Below are 19,941 nucleotides of genomic sequence, written 5' to 3'. Positions count from 1 at the left end.
TCATGAGGATCCAGGAGCACCCTCCCAAAGGATGGTGCTAACTAGAGTTGCCAGATAAAACATAGGTCCAATCTGAATTTCAGGTAAACAAAAATAATTTTTTTAGTATAACATGTCCCCAGTATTTCATGGGACATACACTAAAAATTATTCCTTATTTATTCAAAATTCAAATTTAATTGGTCATTCTGTATTTTCATTTGCTAAATCTGGCAGCCCTAGATCTAACAGGAAAGCCTTTGGATCGGTGCTCAAAGTCCTCCCAGCATGGCGCCAGACTACCTTCTCAGCTCCCCTTCCTACTTTGCCATGCAGCTTGTGGGACTTTAGCTCCCCAACCAGGGACTGAACCTGCGCCCTCGGCAGTGAGAGAGCGGAGTCCTAACCACGGGACTGCCAGGGAGTTCCCTTCCCTTCTTACTTCTGCTCCCTGTCCTAGACTCTGTTCCAGCCAGATGAGACTCCAGGCTGCGGCTCACATACTCTCTCGCCTCTACCATCCTGACCTTTGCAAATTGTAGTCCCTCTGGCTGGAATTATTTACATTATCTCCACATCTAGAAATCCTGCCCATTCTTCAAAGCCCATCTTGAATGTTTTTTTCCTTCCTGAAGCTCTACTCTGCTTCTTCTATGGGTCTCCACCATAGTAATTGTTACATTTTATTATCATTTTTGCATGTCTCCCTTCTCCTGAGCACCTTCCACAGTGTCTAGCACATAATATAAAGTGATCAGTAAATATTTGATAAAAAGAATGAATTAGGCTCTCAGCCCTCTGAACGTCTTAAGTAGAGGTCTGTGCTTCTCATGCACAATTTACCATATTCTTCCTTGTCATGTAATGTTTTTATCAGTATTTATTAGTCTTATACTCCCTGCTAGCGATTTCACTCTGTGAAGACAGACACTGCATTTCCCACTGTGCTGCAGACACCAGTGTTTAACGAATATCTTTTGTGTTGCACAGATTGCGGGGGTAGGGGTATCTCTGGGTATCCAGACCAAACTAGACTCCAAATTCTCCCTTCTGCCCTGGTTCAAGGGCAAAAGTGACTCTCAGCGAATCTCAGAGTCACCTGACCTGGTCCTCGAACTGGACATAGAAAACAGAGCTGCTTTGTGAACCATCTGAGGGTCTAGGTTAAATGTGAGCTCTAGGAACCTTCCCAGAGTTTCCCATGGGGCCTCAAGACTTGTACGTGCTGCTAAGAGAGGTAAAGAGGTAAAGGAACAGGAACAAAACTTGGAAACATCAAGAGAGTGGGAGGGGGTGTTGAGGCCAGAGAGAAATGGGAAACATGGGTTTGGGGCACAACAGAGAGCACTGTTCCAAGAGTCCAGTGACCTAGAGTCTCTCTCTGGCTCTGTCTCTGCCTTGGGTGAGGAAGGAAAGAAAATGAATACGTGAGTGCCCACTGTGTACTTGCATGTAGGTTTTATATAAATTTCCCAACAGTCCTGCAGGAAGCTGAGGTTCAGAGAGGGAGATGACTGGCCTATGGACACACAGCTCAGTGTATCTAGGAAAAAGGACACAATTTAATTTCTCACAGCCTCAGTTTCCTCTTCATTAAAATGAGAGACATGACAGCATCTTTAAGATTCTCTCCTCTCTAACTTCTACTAGTAGAATATTTTGAGGACAAAACCCCTCAACCTTGGGGTAAATGTGAAATGTAGAGGGGGCTGGGTGAGAAGCTTTAGGGAAGCCCTGAGCTGGGCTAGAATTTGTCTTCAGGCTGTGGGCGTGAGCCTTCTGCCTCTCTGTGTCTGTTTCTCACTTGGTTCCAGAGGGTGAAGTCGGCCCTGGGGCACAGGTAGAGAGGATCCTGGTCACAAAGCATGTGAATTACACTTGTGAATCTGGGAGAGGAAAAGCAAGCTGACTTCCTGCAGCACTTGAGCTGTGGGACGGTGTGCGTTTCCTGCGTACCTGGCAGAGGAAAGACGCGCTTTGGTAGCGAGCACTTGGCAAGAGAGTGGCCATAGCTGAGGGCTTAATTAGGGAATGGGGTTTATTAAGGGGGCCAAGGGACGGCGGAAGGTTATGCCCCAATTCCTCTTCCTGGCGACCCCTGGATCAGACAACGCATTCTGGATAAATTTGGGGGAGGGGCTACATATGCAGCTTCCAGCACCCCTGCTGACCCTCGGTGCCCGCGGGTTATGGGAGATCTCAGCTGTAGGCCTGAGCGTTCGGACAGCAGGGTGGGTCACTTCCCCTGCGGGAAGCTGCCTCTGGAAAATGCGCCACCCAGCACCTGGGGGCGACAGCCTGGGAAAGGTGCTTCTAGGGATTTGGGTTTCTCGGAGGGTGGGAATTGCCGGGGGGCGAGGCGGGGCGGGGCGGAGCTTGGGCGGGGCGGCCCGGCAGTGGCCGAGCCCGCTGGAAGGGACCTTCATTAGCATAGCCTCCGCCCCTCTCGGCGCAGCCCTGCCCAGAAACCCGAGCCGAGGCCGGCCGCGCTCAGCCGGGGCTGCTGAATGGGCGTGCGGCTCCCGGCCCCTGCCCTCTGGCGTCCGGCCCCCGCTCTCGCTCCTGCTCCAGCTCCTGCTCCCGCCCCGCCCGGGCCTCCGCCGGCCGCCGCCATCGGCCACCCCGGCTGTGAATGAAAGGCCGGCGCCGCCGGGGGCTGGCTGCAGGCGACGCGGCCTCCCGGGAGGCACTCGCCCCGCCAAGATGTACGGTAAGGAGGGCTCTGCTTCCGGGCTCACAAACTTGCAGAACGAGGACCATTGTCCCCCTGCGGGGCCCCGGCGAGGCCAGGGGCGCGGACTCGGTGCCCGGCTGGGCTCTTTCTGTCGCTCTGTGTGCGCGTCTGTGCTGGGAGGACAAAGATGCTCAGGACTGGGGGCTGTAGGGTCCTCGAGGTCCTTCGGACCTAGCTGTTTGAGGGCGCTGGGGCGGGTGGGCGGTGGTCCGTCGGGGTGCGGGGGGCTCGGGGGATCCGAAGCGGCTGGGTTCTGGGGAAAGCGAGTCTCCCTCGGAGCCGAGCAGACAGGGGGTGTCGTGACAGCATTTGCAGAATTAACAAAAGCAGGTTGTGCTGGGGAGTTTTATGCGGGAAGCCGGTCCGGGATTGCGGGGAGACGCTCGCTGCCTGTCTTGTGCAGGCTCCGAGCATGTGGGAGGCGGCGCCCGCGGTGCAGAGGGCTGGCTGGCCAGAGAGCCAGTTCTGGGAGCCTGGTCTCGCCGCCCCTGGATGGACCTGCCCTCTGCTTGCCCCTGCCGCCCGTGGCACCCAAGCTCCCGAACTTCCAGATATGCCCTCCGCAGGGATGAACGGGAGAGACGCTGCTGAGGGTGCCGGGCAGCTCTGGGTGGCCACCTCTGGCTGTCCCCTGACCTCTCTAGCCCCCTTCCACAGCCATCCCCTCAACTGATGTGCAACAGTTAGCCAGACCCTCTTGATACCCTGTTCTGCTTTAAAAATTTCCAGGAATTCCTCTGGTTTTGGAGGCAGTGTGGGTGAAGAAAATAGCACTCTGGGTCTCAGATTGCAGCTCTGAGGACTGGAGGACTGGAGACCCAGACCAGTTTAGAAATCAGCGGCATTACAGAGCCTCCAGATACTCTGAACTGGTGTGTGTGTGTATGAGAGACAGACAGAGACAGAGAGAGGATCCCCATGGACCTAAGTCCATCGGAAATCAGGCTCTTGCAGCTATTTAGGGCCAGCAAAAGAGCTGAAGCTATGCTCAGCTCCCACCCCCCTGGCCAGGTAGAGGCTCAGGTGGCACCTGAGGGGTGAGTGTCGGAAGAAAAGCACATTCCCGATTTAACCCATCGCCAAGGCCGCTCAGCTGCCTCATTCTGCAAGCAAGCGCTATGAGTCACAAAGTTTGAGGCACAGGAAGCTGAGAGCGTAGTACGAAGGCTCAGCAGTCAGTGGGCCTCGTTGTTTAGAGAGACACTCAGCCTTTTAATCAGCCTCCTTTCCTGCCCCATTGGTCACACATGTGCATTTCTGACCCAGGTTGGAACATCATCAGGTCCCTTCAAGCAAGTATCATCTCTTGGATGGGCCAAGGCTGGGGAGTGGGGTGGGAGGGGATTGACTTCCGAGCATGTGCTGCTGGCCAATGGGGAGTCTGCAGGAAGGTAGCAAGGCGGTCGTGTTTTATAAGCTAGGAGGCTGTGAGGTTCCCAGGAGACAGCTATATTTTCTTACTCTCTGTTTTCCCCCCGTTCTTTTCTGCAGAGTGGGCAGGCTAACGCTGCAGATCACTTGATAAAAGCATGTGACTGCAGGGGCACCTGCAGTGGGGAAGGAGTTAGGACGAGGCCCAGCAGAATGGGTAAGAATTAGGAACCCTAGTTCTGCTGGGTCACCTCGAGGCATTTAGTCCGAGACAGTTGGATAACTGATCCCAGGATGCCTGAGCGTTGGGAGTCCCAGTCTGCCTCTGTTGTGCGAAGCAAGTCAAGGGAGAGTTGGATGGTACAGAAAGGTGAACCGGGAGGCTGAAATATCTGCGTGCTATTTTTGGATACACCACAGATTTTTCAGTTCTGTTTTGTAATATGTTCTTATTCCTCCAGATGCAAACAGAGACGGTACTTACCCCTGAATCATGCATAGAAAGATTGCAATGAAGGAATCCTCTGCATACTTGCCTGCAGCAAAGTCATGCCAGTGCTGGTTGGGAGATGATTACTGAATCTCGCTTAGTGCAAAGCCTTGTCTTAGGAGGTGTGACAGGTGCCCACTCTCCAAGGGGAGGGCTTGTTGGCCTGGATTTTAGTATTTTCTTGGCTCTCATGAAAAGAAAGGGTCCGTGTCATACTTATAATCTTTCTCTCCTCAGCGGCAATCAATGATGAAAAAAGATGTGAATAGGGAGGTGGGGAAGGCATAGAATCATAGACTTCTTATATTTGGTTCTTGTTTTCTGAGTGATTTATCCAAGGTGACACAGTTAGATGGAAAAAGGCAAAATGAAAACAGGGGCTTCCTAGCTCAGTGCCCCTCCCCCTCCCCTGATGCCCTGGGTAAATGCTCACTGGGAAAATGCCACCAGGGATTTTATTAACTGATGGGCAGTGAGGCCCCTGTGTAGAGCCAACAGTCACGTAAGAGCTTTAGGTAAAGGTGTCCCTTGACCATCCACCCTGGTTACTGGATCCATTATCAGTGTGCATAATCTCACTCCCATTGCTGCCTCTCAGCTGCGTGGTGATGCTGGACAGATCTTCACCTCCCCTCTCGTCTCCTCCTCACCTTACCTCTGCCCCCGACAACTCAGTCTCCCTGTGTCCTCAGTTTCCCCCATCTTCTTCTTTCCATCTATGGGAGAATAAGGGCCCCTTGTCTTTGCTAGAGGACGCGGTACCATCTGGGACAGAAAGAATCCTAGACGTGGGGCCAGCCCATCTCAACCCACAGTCAGTTCATGTTTGTTTCATCTTAGACAAGTGGGTTTGTCTCTCAGAATGATATCTCTGTATAAAACGGCGAGAGGCCCATCTACCTCCCAGGTCTGTGTGAGCCTCAGAGCTGGACCGTGGATGTGACAGTGCATTATAAGAGGTTCTACACTCACAAGACAAATTGCTCAAGAGCCGTGCCCTTCAGGTCCTTCTGGACCTTTGCCCTTCTCTTTTTTTTTTTTTTTTTGCCCTTCTCTTTTCCTCTCTGCTGGCTCCTAAAGATGCCTGTTTGCATAACCTCCCACCCCAGCTTAACACACAAGTCACCTCGACCTAGCTAGCCACTCAAGCCACTGAACTACTTCTCCTTCCCTTCCCCAAACTCACCCCAGCTGCTTCTCACCGCTCACTCATTCCTAAAGCCCAGCCACTTTCTGGAAGCGGCTCTCCGAAAGGACACAGGTGACCCCCCACACTCTTTTTCTAACTGAACACAGACTGACAAGGGATCTGGGAAACTATAAAAGCCCTTTGTGCTCGGGTAGGAAGATTGTGAGCAAATTCTCTGCAAAAAATGGATTCCCATTAGGGTTTTTTTGTGTGTGTTAGAATTACATAATTAAAAGTTTCCCTCTGCTTCTCCCCTGGGATGGAGCCACGGTGGTCCCACCTAGGAGTGTCCCGCTTACGCACCAAGGCGGGGCCGAGCTCTCCAAGAAACACTACCCTCCGGAATCAGGGCAGCAGGCCATGAAGACGATTGGGAAGCATTTTCCCAGAACCACCATCTGTGTAGCCCAATCTCCCTTAAACAAAAGATGCACTAATGAATCCCTCCTCACCTCTAGGTTCTGCCTCATGCCCAACATAGGCCTTTCTTCATGCTTTGTGATTCAGAAAGCCGACTGTAGGGAACAGCACACAACTTTCTGTAAATGTGCGTTACAGAGCGCATGTGTGTGTGACTTGTGGATGGCGGGGAGAAGTGCAGGGTGGAGCCGACTCCACGTGCGGCACAAAGGCTCACCTTGGCAGACAGCTCCACAGATCCTGCTTCTCCTCATCGCAGGACACACACACACACACACACACACACTCCAACCTCATCCCCCAAATCCTGACGCAGTCCTATGGTGCAGCATGTGGCTTGTTCAGGTGGGAGCTGTCCCCCCACCCCCTCCCTTCTCCTCCTGACTCCTTTATTCCCCGTAGTGGGGCGGGGGGTGGAGTGAGTAGAGCCTGTCTTCTCTCTGGCTGCTCACAGCTCAGTGATTTCAAACGGTTGCAGTTTCCTTATCACACATAAATAAAAACAAAAAGTTAATATCACCTTATGGAAAATCTGGAAAAGGGAGGAGGGGAAAAAAAACCATCCACAATTCTACCCACTAGAACCAACCTTTCATGTTGTTATGTAAATTACCCCTAAGATTTTGTGCTCACCTGCTTTTGCCCTTTCTTTTCTCTTTCTTGCCTTGCTCCTGGCGTGTTACCCTGGTTGTGATGGTGGCTCTGCCCCTCAGGTAACCTTGGACCTGACTTTCTGAGCCTGTTTCCTGGCTCTACAGGATGACAATGCCCACCTCCTGCAGGGATTAATCAGGATAAGAGAGCTGCCCGCACTTTCTCCTTCCCTTTCTTCCACTTTCTCTCTTCTCTCCATTTCTTATTTTTAAAAAGGGGCAAAAAAAAAAAAAAAAAAAGAAAATTAAGCTTATGTCTCATAAACTTAATAACAGTGCTTGTGATACTGTTCCTGGTATAAACAAAAGAAAAATCTACTTTGAAAAGCATCTTTTGGGAATTCCCTGGTGGTTCAGTGGTTTGGACTCTGCGCTTCTACTGCAGGGGGCCCGGGTTTGATCCCTGGTTGGGGAACTAAGATCCCACACAAGCCAAGGTGTGTGGCCAAAAAAAAAAACATCTTTTTTTTTTCCCCCTGGTAGTCATCCAGTCCTTCTAGAAAATCTGGAAAACACCGTAAACAATAAACAAGTATAACTGCTTTTACTATTTTGATATCTTTCCTTCCATGCATTTGTTTATGTGGTTAGAATTATTCATTTCCCATAATTTGGTATTCTATTTTTTTCTACTTAACATTAGAATATAAGCATTCCCCCACCCCCAAGTTAACACAGAGTCACTGGCTGCCATTTTTAATGCCATTTTAATGCTATGTAACAGTCCACTGAATGGACATATAATTTCCTTATTGTACATTTAAGTTGTTCATAAAGATTCAGTGTTATAACCCTGGGAAGAGTAGCTGGTGCACAGAGCTTTCTCTGCACCTTGGAGTATCTCCCTAGCCCTCCAAATGGGTTGATCAAGGCATATAAACATTTTAAAGATTTGTTACATATTGTCAAATTGTTTTCAATTTGTATCGATAACACCAGCAGTTATAAGAGTACCTATCTCCTTGTACTCTCAAAAGCATTAAAGGTTGAGATTTTTTCCTAATCTTACTAATTTGATAAGAAACATTATATAATTTTAACTTGTATTCTTTATTACTAGTGAAGTTAAACACTTCCTATATTTTCTAATCTTTTGCATTTTAGTGAATTGTCATATGAGTATGATTAGTTTATTTATTGAGGACTTAACCACGGGTCTGTCATTTGCTTTATGCTTTGTATTTTGAAGGGAAATAGACATAAACTATCAAGTATTTGTGGAGTGTCAACTATATATGATACTACACAGGGCATCGTGAGGGATAAAAAATGTATAAAAGTTCCTTCCATCAAGAAGTTTCCAGTTTCAATGCGCAAACGAGTTGTAAAACCTGCAAAAAATTAAACGATACAGAGACAGGTTCAGTAAAATTACACAGTTTCGCGAGGTAGAATGGAGCTACTCTTCAGATGGTCAGCCAGCAATATTTGGACGCGGAAGAGCCCACTGGGAGGTGGAGCCATTAGGAGGGCTTCGCAGGACAGCAGGCATTTGTGTGACGTTCTGAGGGCTGGGGGGTAGGGGGCCGGGGAGCATGCCGGGAGACACACCAGGGTAAGTGCACAGAGGTGGGGAAAGAAAAGCCATGTCCAGGGATAGTTAGGGAAACTGCCAGGGATTGGGCAGTTTAGATGGTGAATTACGTGATGGAGTAGGAGATTTTGTCAGGATACGGAGTTTTCACTTACCCCTATGAGCAATAGGAGCCGGTGAAGAGTTGAAAACTGTCAAGTGGCTGATTTGCTCAATTAATGTTTTAAAGAAATGAAACTGGGGGGCACTGTGCAGAATGGGTGGGGGGATGAGGGGAAATGAAGGAAAGAAGAGGAGATAGATGCTGAAGATGCAGGCAGTAGCCTAAGGAGTGAGAAGGCTTTGGACCAGTTACAATTGTGCATATGCAGTGGAAGATGTTTGCCCCTTAAAAAAAGAAAAAAAAAAAACAGTAGGACTGGGTGGGGATAAGGTGAACTGAAACTTTAAAAAAAATTCCCATGGTACATAAAATGTGGGTTATGTAAGCAGATATAAAAAATAGTTTATTGTGAAATAGGTGCTAAATTACCTAGAGCAGTAAATTGATTATAATCTAACTAATTCTAAAGAGGATATGGAGCATATATGTTACACACACACACCTGTGCTACAATAAATAAAGAAATCGGGCTTCCCTGGTGGCACAGTGGTTGGGAGTCCGCCTGCCGATGCAGGGGACGCGGGTTCGTGCCCCGGTCTGGGAGGATCCCACATGCCGCGGAGCGGCTGGGCCCGTGAGCCATGGCCGCTGAGCCTGCGCGTCCGGAGCCTGTGCTCCGCAGCGGGAGGGGCTGCGACGGTGAGAGGCCCGCGTACCGCAAAAAATCAATCAATCAATCAATCAATCAATCAATGCAAAGAAAATCTAAGAGTAAAACAGAAAAAAAAAAAAAGCCAAAGATAAAGTTGTATCAGGGAAAAAACACCTATCAGCCCTGTTACAAATTCAGTTTTGAGCTTCCTGTAGGCCAAAAAAAGAGGAGAAAAGTCATTTGCAAAACTCAGAGCATCTTTAAAACTTTTAAAAAAATGCAATTGCCTGGGACAAATACAGTTTTTTGAGATGCTAAGATCTGAAAGAAATTCCTCCCTGAGTTCCTCCTTAAAAAGGAGATATTTCAAAAATATTGGCCTAAATTAGATTTTTCTTTTGAAAATATAGTTCCCTTAATCAGCTGTATCCCAGTTTGTAGAGTATGAACACTGGTCCAAATACAAGTCTGTGGATTCTGATTCCTCCCTGAAACTGCCACGGGCTCTGCCGTCGGCTTCCTTCCTGGTTTGGATGAGCCAGGACCTGCCGAGGCTCCTGCCCCGCTTCGCAGCTGTGGATGTTACTTTCTCCTTCTACGGATGAATGGGAGTCTTTTGAGAGTGTGCTCCCTGGAGAAGCTCTTCCTGTCTCCACAATCCAGGGAGGGCTGTCTGTCCCTCTCGTTCACATGCCTTATTTTAATTCACTGCACAGCCATGGACCACAATCTAATATTCCTCTCCTCTGTGTTCCGCACTGCATCTTTAGGGCACAGAGCACTGCCTGGTATGGAGTAGGTGCTCAAAAACCTACTCATTCATCCTTGTTGAATGGGTGAATTCTGAGCTAGATGTCTTTTCTGAAATTTACCTCTTTATAACTTCTGACCCTCTCTGTATTTCAGCCTTAACTGTGTTTTGAATAACAGTACAATTACGCTTACTTTCGTTTCCATTCATTGGGCACCGCTATGTGCCAAGCAGCGTTCTAAGCACTTTTTAGGTATTTACTGATTTAATCCTCCCCAAATTCTAGGGGTTGGTAATTATTATTCTCACTTTAGAAATGAGAAAACTGAGGAGCTAAGGGTTTTAGTGACCCACCCGTGGCTACACGGTTATGTGATTGGGCTGGGATTTGAACCTCGGCATTCCAGCTCCACAGTGCGGACTCACCCCCCTCCTACAATGCTGTCCCTAGAATATTCTGAATATTTCAGAGAACATGGGTCTTTCCTTTGCAGAGCTCACTGCACCACAGAGACTGGCACATGTCAATTTGGGGAGAGAGGAGAGTGTGCGCGTCAGGGATGAACTGCTGAGGGGGATGTGCCTTCTCGTTGGTCCCAGGCCCGCCAGCAGGGAATCAGGGAGCTCGCTTCAGGTTGGAGCCTCTGCCTCTTGGCAGCCTCTCCGCCTCCTTTATCATCGTTTTGCTTTGTCAGAGAGAGAAATGGCCCAGGAATAGTCTGGGGGACCTAGATGAGAAAAGGTAAGTAAGAGAGGATTCAGGAGAATAGCGGAAGACAACGTAAGCACCAGTGGTGGCGTGAAAAACAAGGGAGCTTGGGCGTGCATCTCAGAGAGAGAGACTGGCAGGCAGGCGGATGGGGCCGTCATTCAACCAGCACTGAGTCACACACATGCCTTGTTGGCAGTGTTCTTAACAACATGGTCCATGGTCAGTGCTTGGCCTAGAGGACCCAGAAGGACCCCAGAGACTGAGACCTTCATTCACAGGAGGAGCTTCTGTTTTTCTGATAGTTTGTCTGTGAATTAAAACTCCTTCCCTACATCTTCAGGTCCAGCCAGCCTAGAAGCAGTGATTGCTGCCTCTGAGAGGTGGGGTTAGGACTGAGCTGTGTGTGTTAGAGAGGGACAGTGGTCCAAGTCCCTAGTGGCCACCTTCTAGCCATAGGACCCTGGACAGTTATTTCCTCTCTCTCTGAGCCCATTCCCTCCCCTATAAAACGGGGATAGTTTGCTTTGTAATGAGAAAATGTCCCCATACATGTATTTATGTTATAGGACATCATACCTATGAAAGGGGATATTATCATCATCTGAGCAATTCTTGTGGTTGCTTCTCGGACAAGGCCATGCCCTCTCCAGAAACAGTGACAGTCCCTGCTTACAAGGATGAGTATATCATATCTAGACTGTATTTGTTAAAATCCTTAGACAGAGGGGTCTGATAATAAGAATATCAAACCATAGAGCTGCTACAGGATTGGCAAGCTGGGCCCCTGCCTCTGGGAAGCCTACCTGTCAGATGGGGACCCTGAACGGGGACAACCATAACGCTGATTCTGTCGAGCACTTTCTTGTCTCCTCGAGGACCATGCACAGATTGGTGGGCCGTGACTGTGTCCCTCTCATCCCTGCACCAGAAAGATGAGAAAATCTCTTAGACCACAAAGAGGACAGGTGTGACATCTTCATCTAAGTCCTTAGACTACGCTACATTCTTAGGCATTACTAAAATGTAGCGATGTTTATCCTGTGTCATTCTGTTCATTACCTCCACTCAGAACAACCCTTTGGTGGTGGATGTCATTACACCTGTGGTTGAGCTGGGGACACAGAGATTCAGAAGACCAATAATTTGCCCAAGGTCATGCAGCTGGTTGAAGTTCATTCTCCATTGTCTCTTAAGCAAGTGTTCACAGAACTGCATGTGAAATTAAAACACTGCTTTTGTACCTGATGGCGATTACATGTGCCTTATGCCAAATGGCAAATTTCACCACGAGAGAATTCCAAACTGAGTCTTTCAGTAGATTGTACATAGTTTAGTTGTGGCTTTACGTCTAGGAATATGGGTGCCTGATGAGGACTTTGAAGCTCAGTGCCCTAACTCACATGCTGTAGTTTGCCTATAAATCTGAGAATTAGGATTCCTGGGCTCAAATGCCAACTTTCTCATTACCCTACAGAAGGACCCAGATAAATTCAAGCATCTGGGAACCAGGAGTCTTAGATTCTTAGCCTGGCAGGGCTCCAAGCTTCATCATAACTATTCGGAACAATTTCTCTCCATGTCCCAACTTTCTTTTCAGGTGACAAATACGTGAAATAACATTTATAAATCATAAGTCCTAAGTTACAAGAACATTTATAAAGACCTTGGATGAAGATCTCTTAGAAAGGCACTGCTTGTAATAAAGCGATGCATTCCCAGCACCTCCTAGCTTCTTACTACTTGTGCAGGAGGTATGTTCCGAGAGCTGAGTCATACAGGATGGATGCTGAAAAAACCCAGAGCTGTGCAGCCTTCCCCAAGCCTTCTTTGTGTCCCCACTGTATCTTATACTTGGCTGTTATTTTTTTCATGTATTTATCAAACTGAATGTCATTTATTCCTTTACACACTAGATCTGTGAACCTCTTGAGGACACAACCTCTACCTTAATCTTCGTTTTTCCTAGCATCTAGGGAAGATCTTTGGTATGTAGTAAGACCTCAGATATTTGCATCGAACTATAAAATAATTGTATGTGTCATTCATCCAACCATAGGTACATACCTAGCAGCCCAAGTTTCCAAGGTACCAGTGATGGTGGGCTGGGGAATCTCTCTAAGAACAGAGAGAATCCTGTAGTGACAATAATATTTTACCATCTTACGGTGCCTTTCCGCATCGATCATAACTTTGTAGAGCATAAAGAATATGCCGGAATATGACCATTTGGCTTTTCCTCCAGACTTTAATGGTGTTAATGATGAGCGGTAACCACTTGGCCTACCAATGAGATGGTTAGGGCAGTTAGAGAGTCATTCTTACATATTTCTTTCTTGGTTTGTAGAGCTCAGAATAAATGTTATGATCATTTTCTTCAAAAAGGAAGGTTACTTAGTGGCATAATTCTGGGTAAATCTTTATTTTGATTTCCATTCATATTGTCTGTGCAGTATTCTTTCACAAAACAAGAAAGATGAAAAGGCCTTTTGAGGCAAAGGCAATGAAATGTCTGTTTCTTGAAGCACTTGGCCAGAATGTTCCTGGGTAAAGCACTCTGCACCCTTGTGCACCTTTGGTCTCAGGGCTAGAGTTCGGGGGCACCTGGAATAGCAGGTGTGCTGACTTTGGCTGAGGTTCCTATACAGGTAGAGTAGAAAAGGGAAAAAATACCAGGGTCGTCCCATTGCTTCCCTCAAACCCCTGATAGGGGCGTGGTCCTTGTAGCAGGCCTGGGCCCAGGGGCTGCTAAATAGAGTAAACATGTCTGATTGTCTATCTTGAGAAATTTCACACCAAAGATATTCCCTAGCACTGCTGGGAATGTCCTCTTCTCCCCCAGACAACACTGTCGGAGCAGAACAGGGCTGAGTGTTCTGGAGAGGAGTGGGTGGTGCTGGACATCATACAAGGCCTCCCTTCTGTTTTCTCAAGGACATTCATTTCTGCGCTGGGAGGGAGCGTTGGCCGTCAGGGTGATTCAGGCTCTGTTGCTGTGTGAATCTGGGCAAGATTCTCAACCTCCCTCAGATTTAGGTTCACCATCTGTAAGTTGGGAGAGCCGGACTGGATGGTCTTGAAGGGTTTCCCAGTTCTTACGTCTGCACCTGGGTTGGGGTGACTGGTCTGTCCTGTGGGTGAGACAGCAGGGACTGTGGGTGCATCCACAGCAGGAGATCCCAGTGGTGATGTAGGCACTGGGGTCTTGGGTTCTCTATGTAACCTGGCCAAGCACCCATTTCCTCACTGTTAAGACCAGGTAATGATCCCTTTGTTAATTCAAACAGTGTCTGTCCTGGGGTCCTGTGGAATGAAACGATGCTCCTGACAAGTATGCTGGGGTAGGCGTGGATAAGAGGCGTGTGCCTTCCAAGTGCTGGATGCTATGATTCTTGCCCTATGTACATTCACATTTCACAAAAATCCTGTGTGCTAAGTGTTCTTTTCCCCGCTCCAATTTTCATATAAAGATAATAAAGTTCAGGGCTTCCCTGGTGGCGCAATGGTTGAGAGTCCGCCTGCCGATACAGGGGACACGGGTTCATGCCCCGGTCCGGGAAGATCCCACATGCCGTGGAGCGGCTGGGCCCGTGAGCCATGGCCGCTGAGCCTGTGCGTCCGGAGCCTGTGCTCCGCAACGGGAGAGGCCACAACAGTGAGAGGCCCACGTAATGCAAAAAAAAAAAAAGATAATAAAGTTCAGAGAAATTAAATGCCTTGTCCAAGGTCATCCAGCTCACTGAGTGGCACAACTAAGAAAAGAACGAGGTCTGGGTTTTTTTCCCAACACTGTTTTCTCTTCTAGTCCAAGTGGACTCGTTTAAAATGCCATTATTAATTGGACCACATCAAAATTTAAAACTTTGGTGCACCAAAGGATACTATCAACAGAGTGAAAAGGCAACCCACAGGATGGCAATCTAGAGAATATTTGCAAATCGTATATCTGATAAGGGATTTCTATCCAGAATATATAAAGAATGCCTACAACTCAACAACAGAATAACAACTTGGTTAAAAATGGGAAAAGGACTTGAATAGACATTTCTCATAGACAATATACAAATGGCCAACAAATACCTGAAAAGATGCTCAGTATCGCTAATTATTAGGGAAATGCAAATCAAAACCACAATGAGATACTATTTCACACTGATTAGGATGGCTATTACCAAAAAAACAGGAAATAACAAATGTTGGCAAGGGTGTGGAGAAACTGGGATCCTTGTGCACTGCCGGTGGGAGTGGAAAACGTTGTGGCAGTTTTTCAGAAAATTAAAAACAGAACTACTGTATGATCCAATAATTCTGTCTTTAGATATATACCAAAAGAAGTGAAAACAGGGTCTCAAAAAGATATTTGTACACCCATGCTCATAGCAGCATTATGCAAAACGGCCCAAAGTGGAAGCCACCTAATTATATCTTGACAGATGAATGGATAAACAAAATGTGGTATATACATGCAGAAGAATATTATGCAGCCTTAAAAAGGAAGGAAATCCTGACACATGCCACAAAGTGGATAAACCCTGAGGACGTTATGCTAAGTGAAATAAGCTAGTCACAACACAACAGACCCTGTGTGATTTCACTTATATGAGGTACCTAGAGTAGTCAGCTTCATAGAATAGAGGTCAGCAAGGGCTGAGGGGATGGGTATAGAGAGTTGTTTAATGGGTACAGAGTTCTGCAAGATAAAAAGAGTTCTGGAGCATAAATAAGGCTAGGCTGATGACCTAGCATTAGTCACCTTGTTGCTTGGGGTGTATATAAAAGGAGACCCAGAAACTGACACCATCATAATCTTGGGGTCTTTAGAAAACTCCAACTTAAATTAAGAATATTATTAAAGTGCCATCTTTCAAAGGAAGAAAATTTGAATAATATCAAGGGCAGGTCTGTGGCTGCATTTTTGTGAAAGTGCCTGGAGGAATGATTATCAAATTTGGAGGTTCTGTTACAAATGGTCTGATTTAATGGCAAATGCATTATTCACCTTGTGGGGGAAGGTGCGTCTCAAGGAGCTAGACGCTGTCCTTCTGAGCAGTGAAACTGAGGTACCAGGAGAGGTCATGTGACTGCCAGTGGGGAAAAAAAGTGCCAGACACATTCCTCTGCAGAAAACAAGCAGTGAATTCAGATGTCGGCCCCAAATGAACCACAAGAGTTGGCGCTTGAAATTGCAGGTTGATTTTTGGTGAAGCTGCCTCTCACTACAGGCAACTCTAAGTGGCCTGCTCTGAGGGCAGCAGCAAGCTTTATTTATTTATTAAAAAAGCTAATGCCACCCTAGAAAGCCAGCCTGTCCTCAATGCAGGTACACGAGCCCTGAAAGAAACCCTCTACAATACTAACAGTGGTTATTTCTGAGTGATAGGATCCCAGATGATTTTTAAACTTTCTTTCCAAAACTATTTGGGGCTTCCCTGGTGGCGCAGTGGTTAAGAATCCGCCTGCCAATGCAGGGGGCACGAGTTCGAGCCCTGGTCCAGCAAGATCCCACATGCCTCAGAGCAACTAAGCCCGTGCGCCACAACTACTGAGACTGTGCTCTAGAGCCCGCAAGCCACAACTACTGAAGCCCGTGTGCCTAGAGTCCACGCTCTGCAACAAGAGAAGCCACCATAATGAGAAGCCTGTGCACAGCAACGAAGAGTAGCCCCCGCTCTCTGCAACTAGAGAAAACCGGCGCGCAGCAACGAAGACCCAACGCAGCCGAAAATAAATAAAATAAATAAATTTATTAAAAAATAACAAAAAATGAAAACTATTTGGACAGAAGTAGAGTTACAGATGTAGAAAACAAACTTATGGTTACCAGGGGATGGGGGGGGAGGCATAAATTGGGAGATTGGGATTGACATATACATACTACTATATATAAAACAAATAGCTGATAAGAACCTAGTGTGTAGCATAGGAAACTACTCAATACTCTGTGATGGCCTATATGGGAAAAGAATCTTAAAAAAGAGTGGATATATGTATATGTATAACAAATTCACTTTGCTGTACACCTGAAACTAACACAACATAGCAAGTCAGGGACTTCCCTGGTGGCACAGTGGTTAAGAATCTGCCTGCTAATACAGGGGACACGGCTCGAGCCCTGGTCCAGGAAGATCCCACATACCGCGGAGCAACTAAGCCCGTGCGCCACAACTACTGAGCCCGCATGCCCCAACTACTGAAGCCAGCGCGCACCTAGGGCCCCCGCTCCGCCACCACAGTGGGAAGCCTGCACACCACAACGAAGAGTAGGCCCTGCTCGCCACAACTAGAGAAAGCCCGGGCGCGGTAACGAAGACCCAATGCAGCCAAAAAAAAATTAATTAATTAATTAATTAAAAACACATTGTAAGTCAACTATACTCCAATAAAAATTAAAAAAAAAATTTTTTAAACACAAAAAGCAAACAAAAAAACTGTTTGGTATTTTTTTACGTTTTGTGTAGTGAGCATGTGTTTTAATGGCAGAACTAAATATAATCCAAAATGTTTTTCACCATCAAAGGCCTGTGGATGGTTATCTAACATCTTCTCATTATGTTTTAGGTACAATTAGGCAAGAATACATGCAAAAACAAATCAGTGATGATAGAAGTTAGAAATCAGATAGTGGTTGGGTGAGGGGCTTGACTGGGAAGGGTAACTCTCTGGGGACATCCCAAATGTTCTCTCTCTTGTTTGGGTGGTGGTTACACAAGTGTATAGGCAGTTGTCGAAACTCAAGGCACTGAACTGGTAAGATCTGTGCATCTACTGCATGTTAATTATATTGCAATAAGACAGCAGGAAACCCAGGGAAAGAAAACATGCATGCAAACAATCGCAGGTCTGTTTTGCACTGCTGGCAGCTGGTGTGCCAGAAGACAGCCAGGGACCCGTGCCAGCCAGCACCGGGCTGTCACCCGAAGCCCAGCAAGGTCCCCAGCACCCCAGGAAAAGTGCTCATTGAGAGCTGCTGGGTGGAGCGCATGCTGCTAGAAAACTTGTGCTGAGCAGAGAGCGGAAGAAGCTGACCCAGGAAGTCCAGGCCGGCGTTGGCAGCTGGGAGGTTGATGGTGCTGGCAGGGCAGGGGGCAGAGGGCTCGTAAGGAGGGCCATCTGGTGCAAGGCCTTTGGAGCACTGCCATGGGCACTGCTGACTCTTGTTGGACCTTAAATGGCAGAACAAAGCCTGGCTTGACCAGGCCTGCTGGTGCCCGTCTCAGCACCAGGACCAGCACGGAGGGTGGCTGAGCAGAGCTGGGTGTGTGCGCAGGATTGATTTTTCCATTTCCTCCTTGGGGCTTCTGTGACCTCGCAGTGATGTCGTTCTCCTAAGAATGCATAGCCTTTAATGGCCTTATTATTCACCTGTTTCTTAATAATGTGCTGGTTTGTGATATCTCTGCACAAAGACCTACATCTCCCTAGCTAAAAATGGATTTTTTTCCAATGGCACATGGAAGTGAATAAATCTCAGTGTCTCCTTTGCAGCCCTGGGGTTAAGTGTGAAGATGCTATAGTCAGATAGGCCTAGGTTTGAATCCCACTACCCCAAGTAACAGTTGTGTGACTTTGGATAAGTTTCTCAACTGTGTATACTAAGCCTCATTTTCCTCATCTGTAAAATGGGGACATAGATTCCACCTCAGTGCTATTGGGAGGATTGAATAAAACAATTCATTCAAACCTCTTAACAGTTCCTGATGCATAATGAGAGCTTAATGTTAGCTGATGTTGATGTTAATAGGAGGGGTTGTAATACGTATTTTACTATCAACAGATCCTTTTTAATGACAACATAGCAGTAACAGAGCCACCCCTCCAGAGGCTGAAGATCTGATTTGAAGCTCGCAATCTCCACTCATCATTCAGAGCTTTTTAAGAAGCTGTCCCTGGCCAGCTGGGTTTCTGCTTTCAGGACCCACTCTGCTTAGCTGCTTTCTCAGACTATCTGCTTTTTGCTTCTTTCAATGTGGGCAGAACCTGCTGGAGGGACTTTCTTCCTCGTGCAGGTATATACTCAGTATGCCCATGCACACTAGAACTGCCTCATTAAAAATGGGTCTTGGCTGTGCTTGGCCTGATGCTTACTTGGCATTTTTAGTGTGGCTCAACCTAGCACTTGTTTTGCTTTTTTTTTTTTTTTTTTTTTTTTTTGCCGAATTCTGGTGCTTGCTCCTAATTCTGATTTGCATTTCAAAAGTGTTGCTTCTGAAAGTCCCCTCTGGCACCATGGTCACCCTGGTCCTGACTTTATCTTTTAGCAGCTCTGGGGCGTGCCTGTTTTGTGTTCCATCACCACTGCTCATGCTGTGACAGATTCTCTGATTATATATTTGACCTTTTGAATGATTGATCTTGGACTCTTAGCCTTTAAGAGTCTGTGTCTTAAATCTGTTAGTTCATCTGTATATTTAAAGCACTCACACTTGCTCTCCATCATTTTGGCTCCATAACAATGAAGCTTCCTCTGGTTTCTATATTTGATACTGTGTTCATTTGGAAAGCTAGAGGTGAGTAACCTTGCTTTTTATAGGCTGCCTGGTGACCACAGTAGGAAACTGGACATATTATGGGAATGGGGAAAGCATTCATGGTATAAATCCTGAGTCCTGGTTTCCAGTTCTTAGCTTCAAACTTAAACCAAATCAGCAGTGAGATTTCAAGCACTCTATTGTTTTCATGGGATGGGTTCTACTCCCTATGCTGCAGACTCTTTGAGGGCGGGAGTTATCCACTGGAAACCTTACCCCAACGGTTCCTGTGTTCTTTTTTTTTTTTTTTTTTTTGGTTAGAAATAATATTTATTATTCCCTCCCCCCATGTACAGATCACTTTTCAGAAAGAGGAAGATATTATCCATGTGTTCATCGGTAACAGTTTGTAGAAAATAAATGTAATTCCTATCTTGTCAACAATATAGTTCTATCATTTTTTTAAAAGCTGTGTTCTTTTTTTTTTTAAATCCTATTCTATTTTTTTATTTATTTAAATTTGGTTATTTTTTTTGGCCACACCATGCAGCTTTCGGGATCTTAGTTCCCCGACCAGGGATTGAACCCGGGCCCTGGCAGTGAAAGCCCCAAGTACTAACCACTGGACCACGAGGAAATTCCCCCGGTTCATGTGTTCTTAAAAAAAAAAAAAATTGAATGCCTCAATATGCCAAGTGGTAGGTATTCGATGGATAAATTTCAGATGAGTGAATTCCCACAATGAGCTCAGAACACCTTACAGACAGCCATGCATATAGGCATTAACCTCCCACCACACCCCACCCCACCCTTGATCTCATTTATTAGGATTCCCTGGGTTTTGAAGGCCCACAAATTACTTCCTTCCATATATGTAAACAATACACT

The 19,941-nt window shown here is 46.8% G+C and overlaps 1 protein-coding gene across 2 annotated transcripts in view; it reads left to right on the top strand.

The window, feature by feature from the left end:
• Positions 1-2,487: 2,487 nt before the first annotated feature.
• The window catches only part of EFR3B (EFR3 homolog B), an 84,914-nt gene continuing 67,460 nt past the window's right edge, over positions 2,488-19,941 (top strand). For both annotated transcript variants that reach the window (XM_060026994.1, XM_060026993.1), the window contains exon 1: positions 2,488-2,689. In XM_060026994.1, the coding sequence (XP_059882977.1) occupies positions 2,683-2,689 (7 nt within the window). In that variant the 5' untranslated portion in view covers positions 2,488-2,682. The remainder of the gene's footprint in view (positions 2,690-19,941) is intronic.

This window comes from Delphinus delphis, chromosome 12 (assembly GCF_949987515.2).
Source record: "Delphinus delphis chromosome 12, mDelDel1.2, whole genome shotgun sequence".
Classification (NCBI taxonomy): Eukaryota; Metazoa; Chordata; class Mammalia; order Artiodactyla; family Delphinidae; genus Delphinus; species Delphinus delphis.
This window is presented reverse-complemented; position numbering and strand designations above follow the sequence as displayed.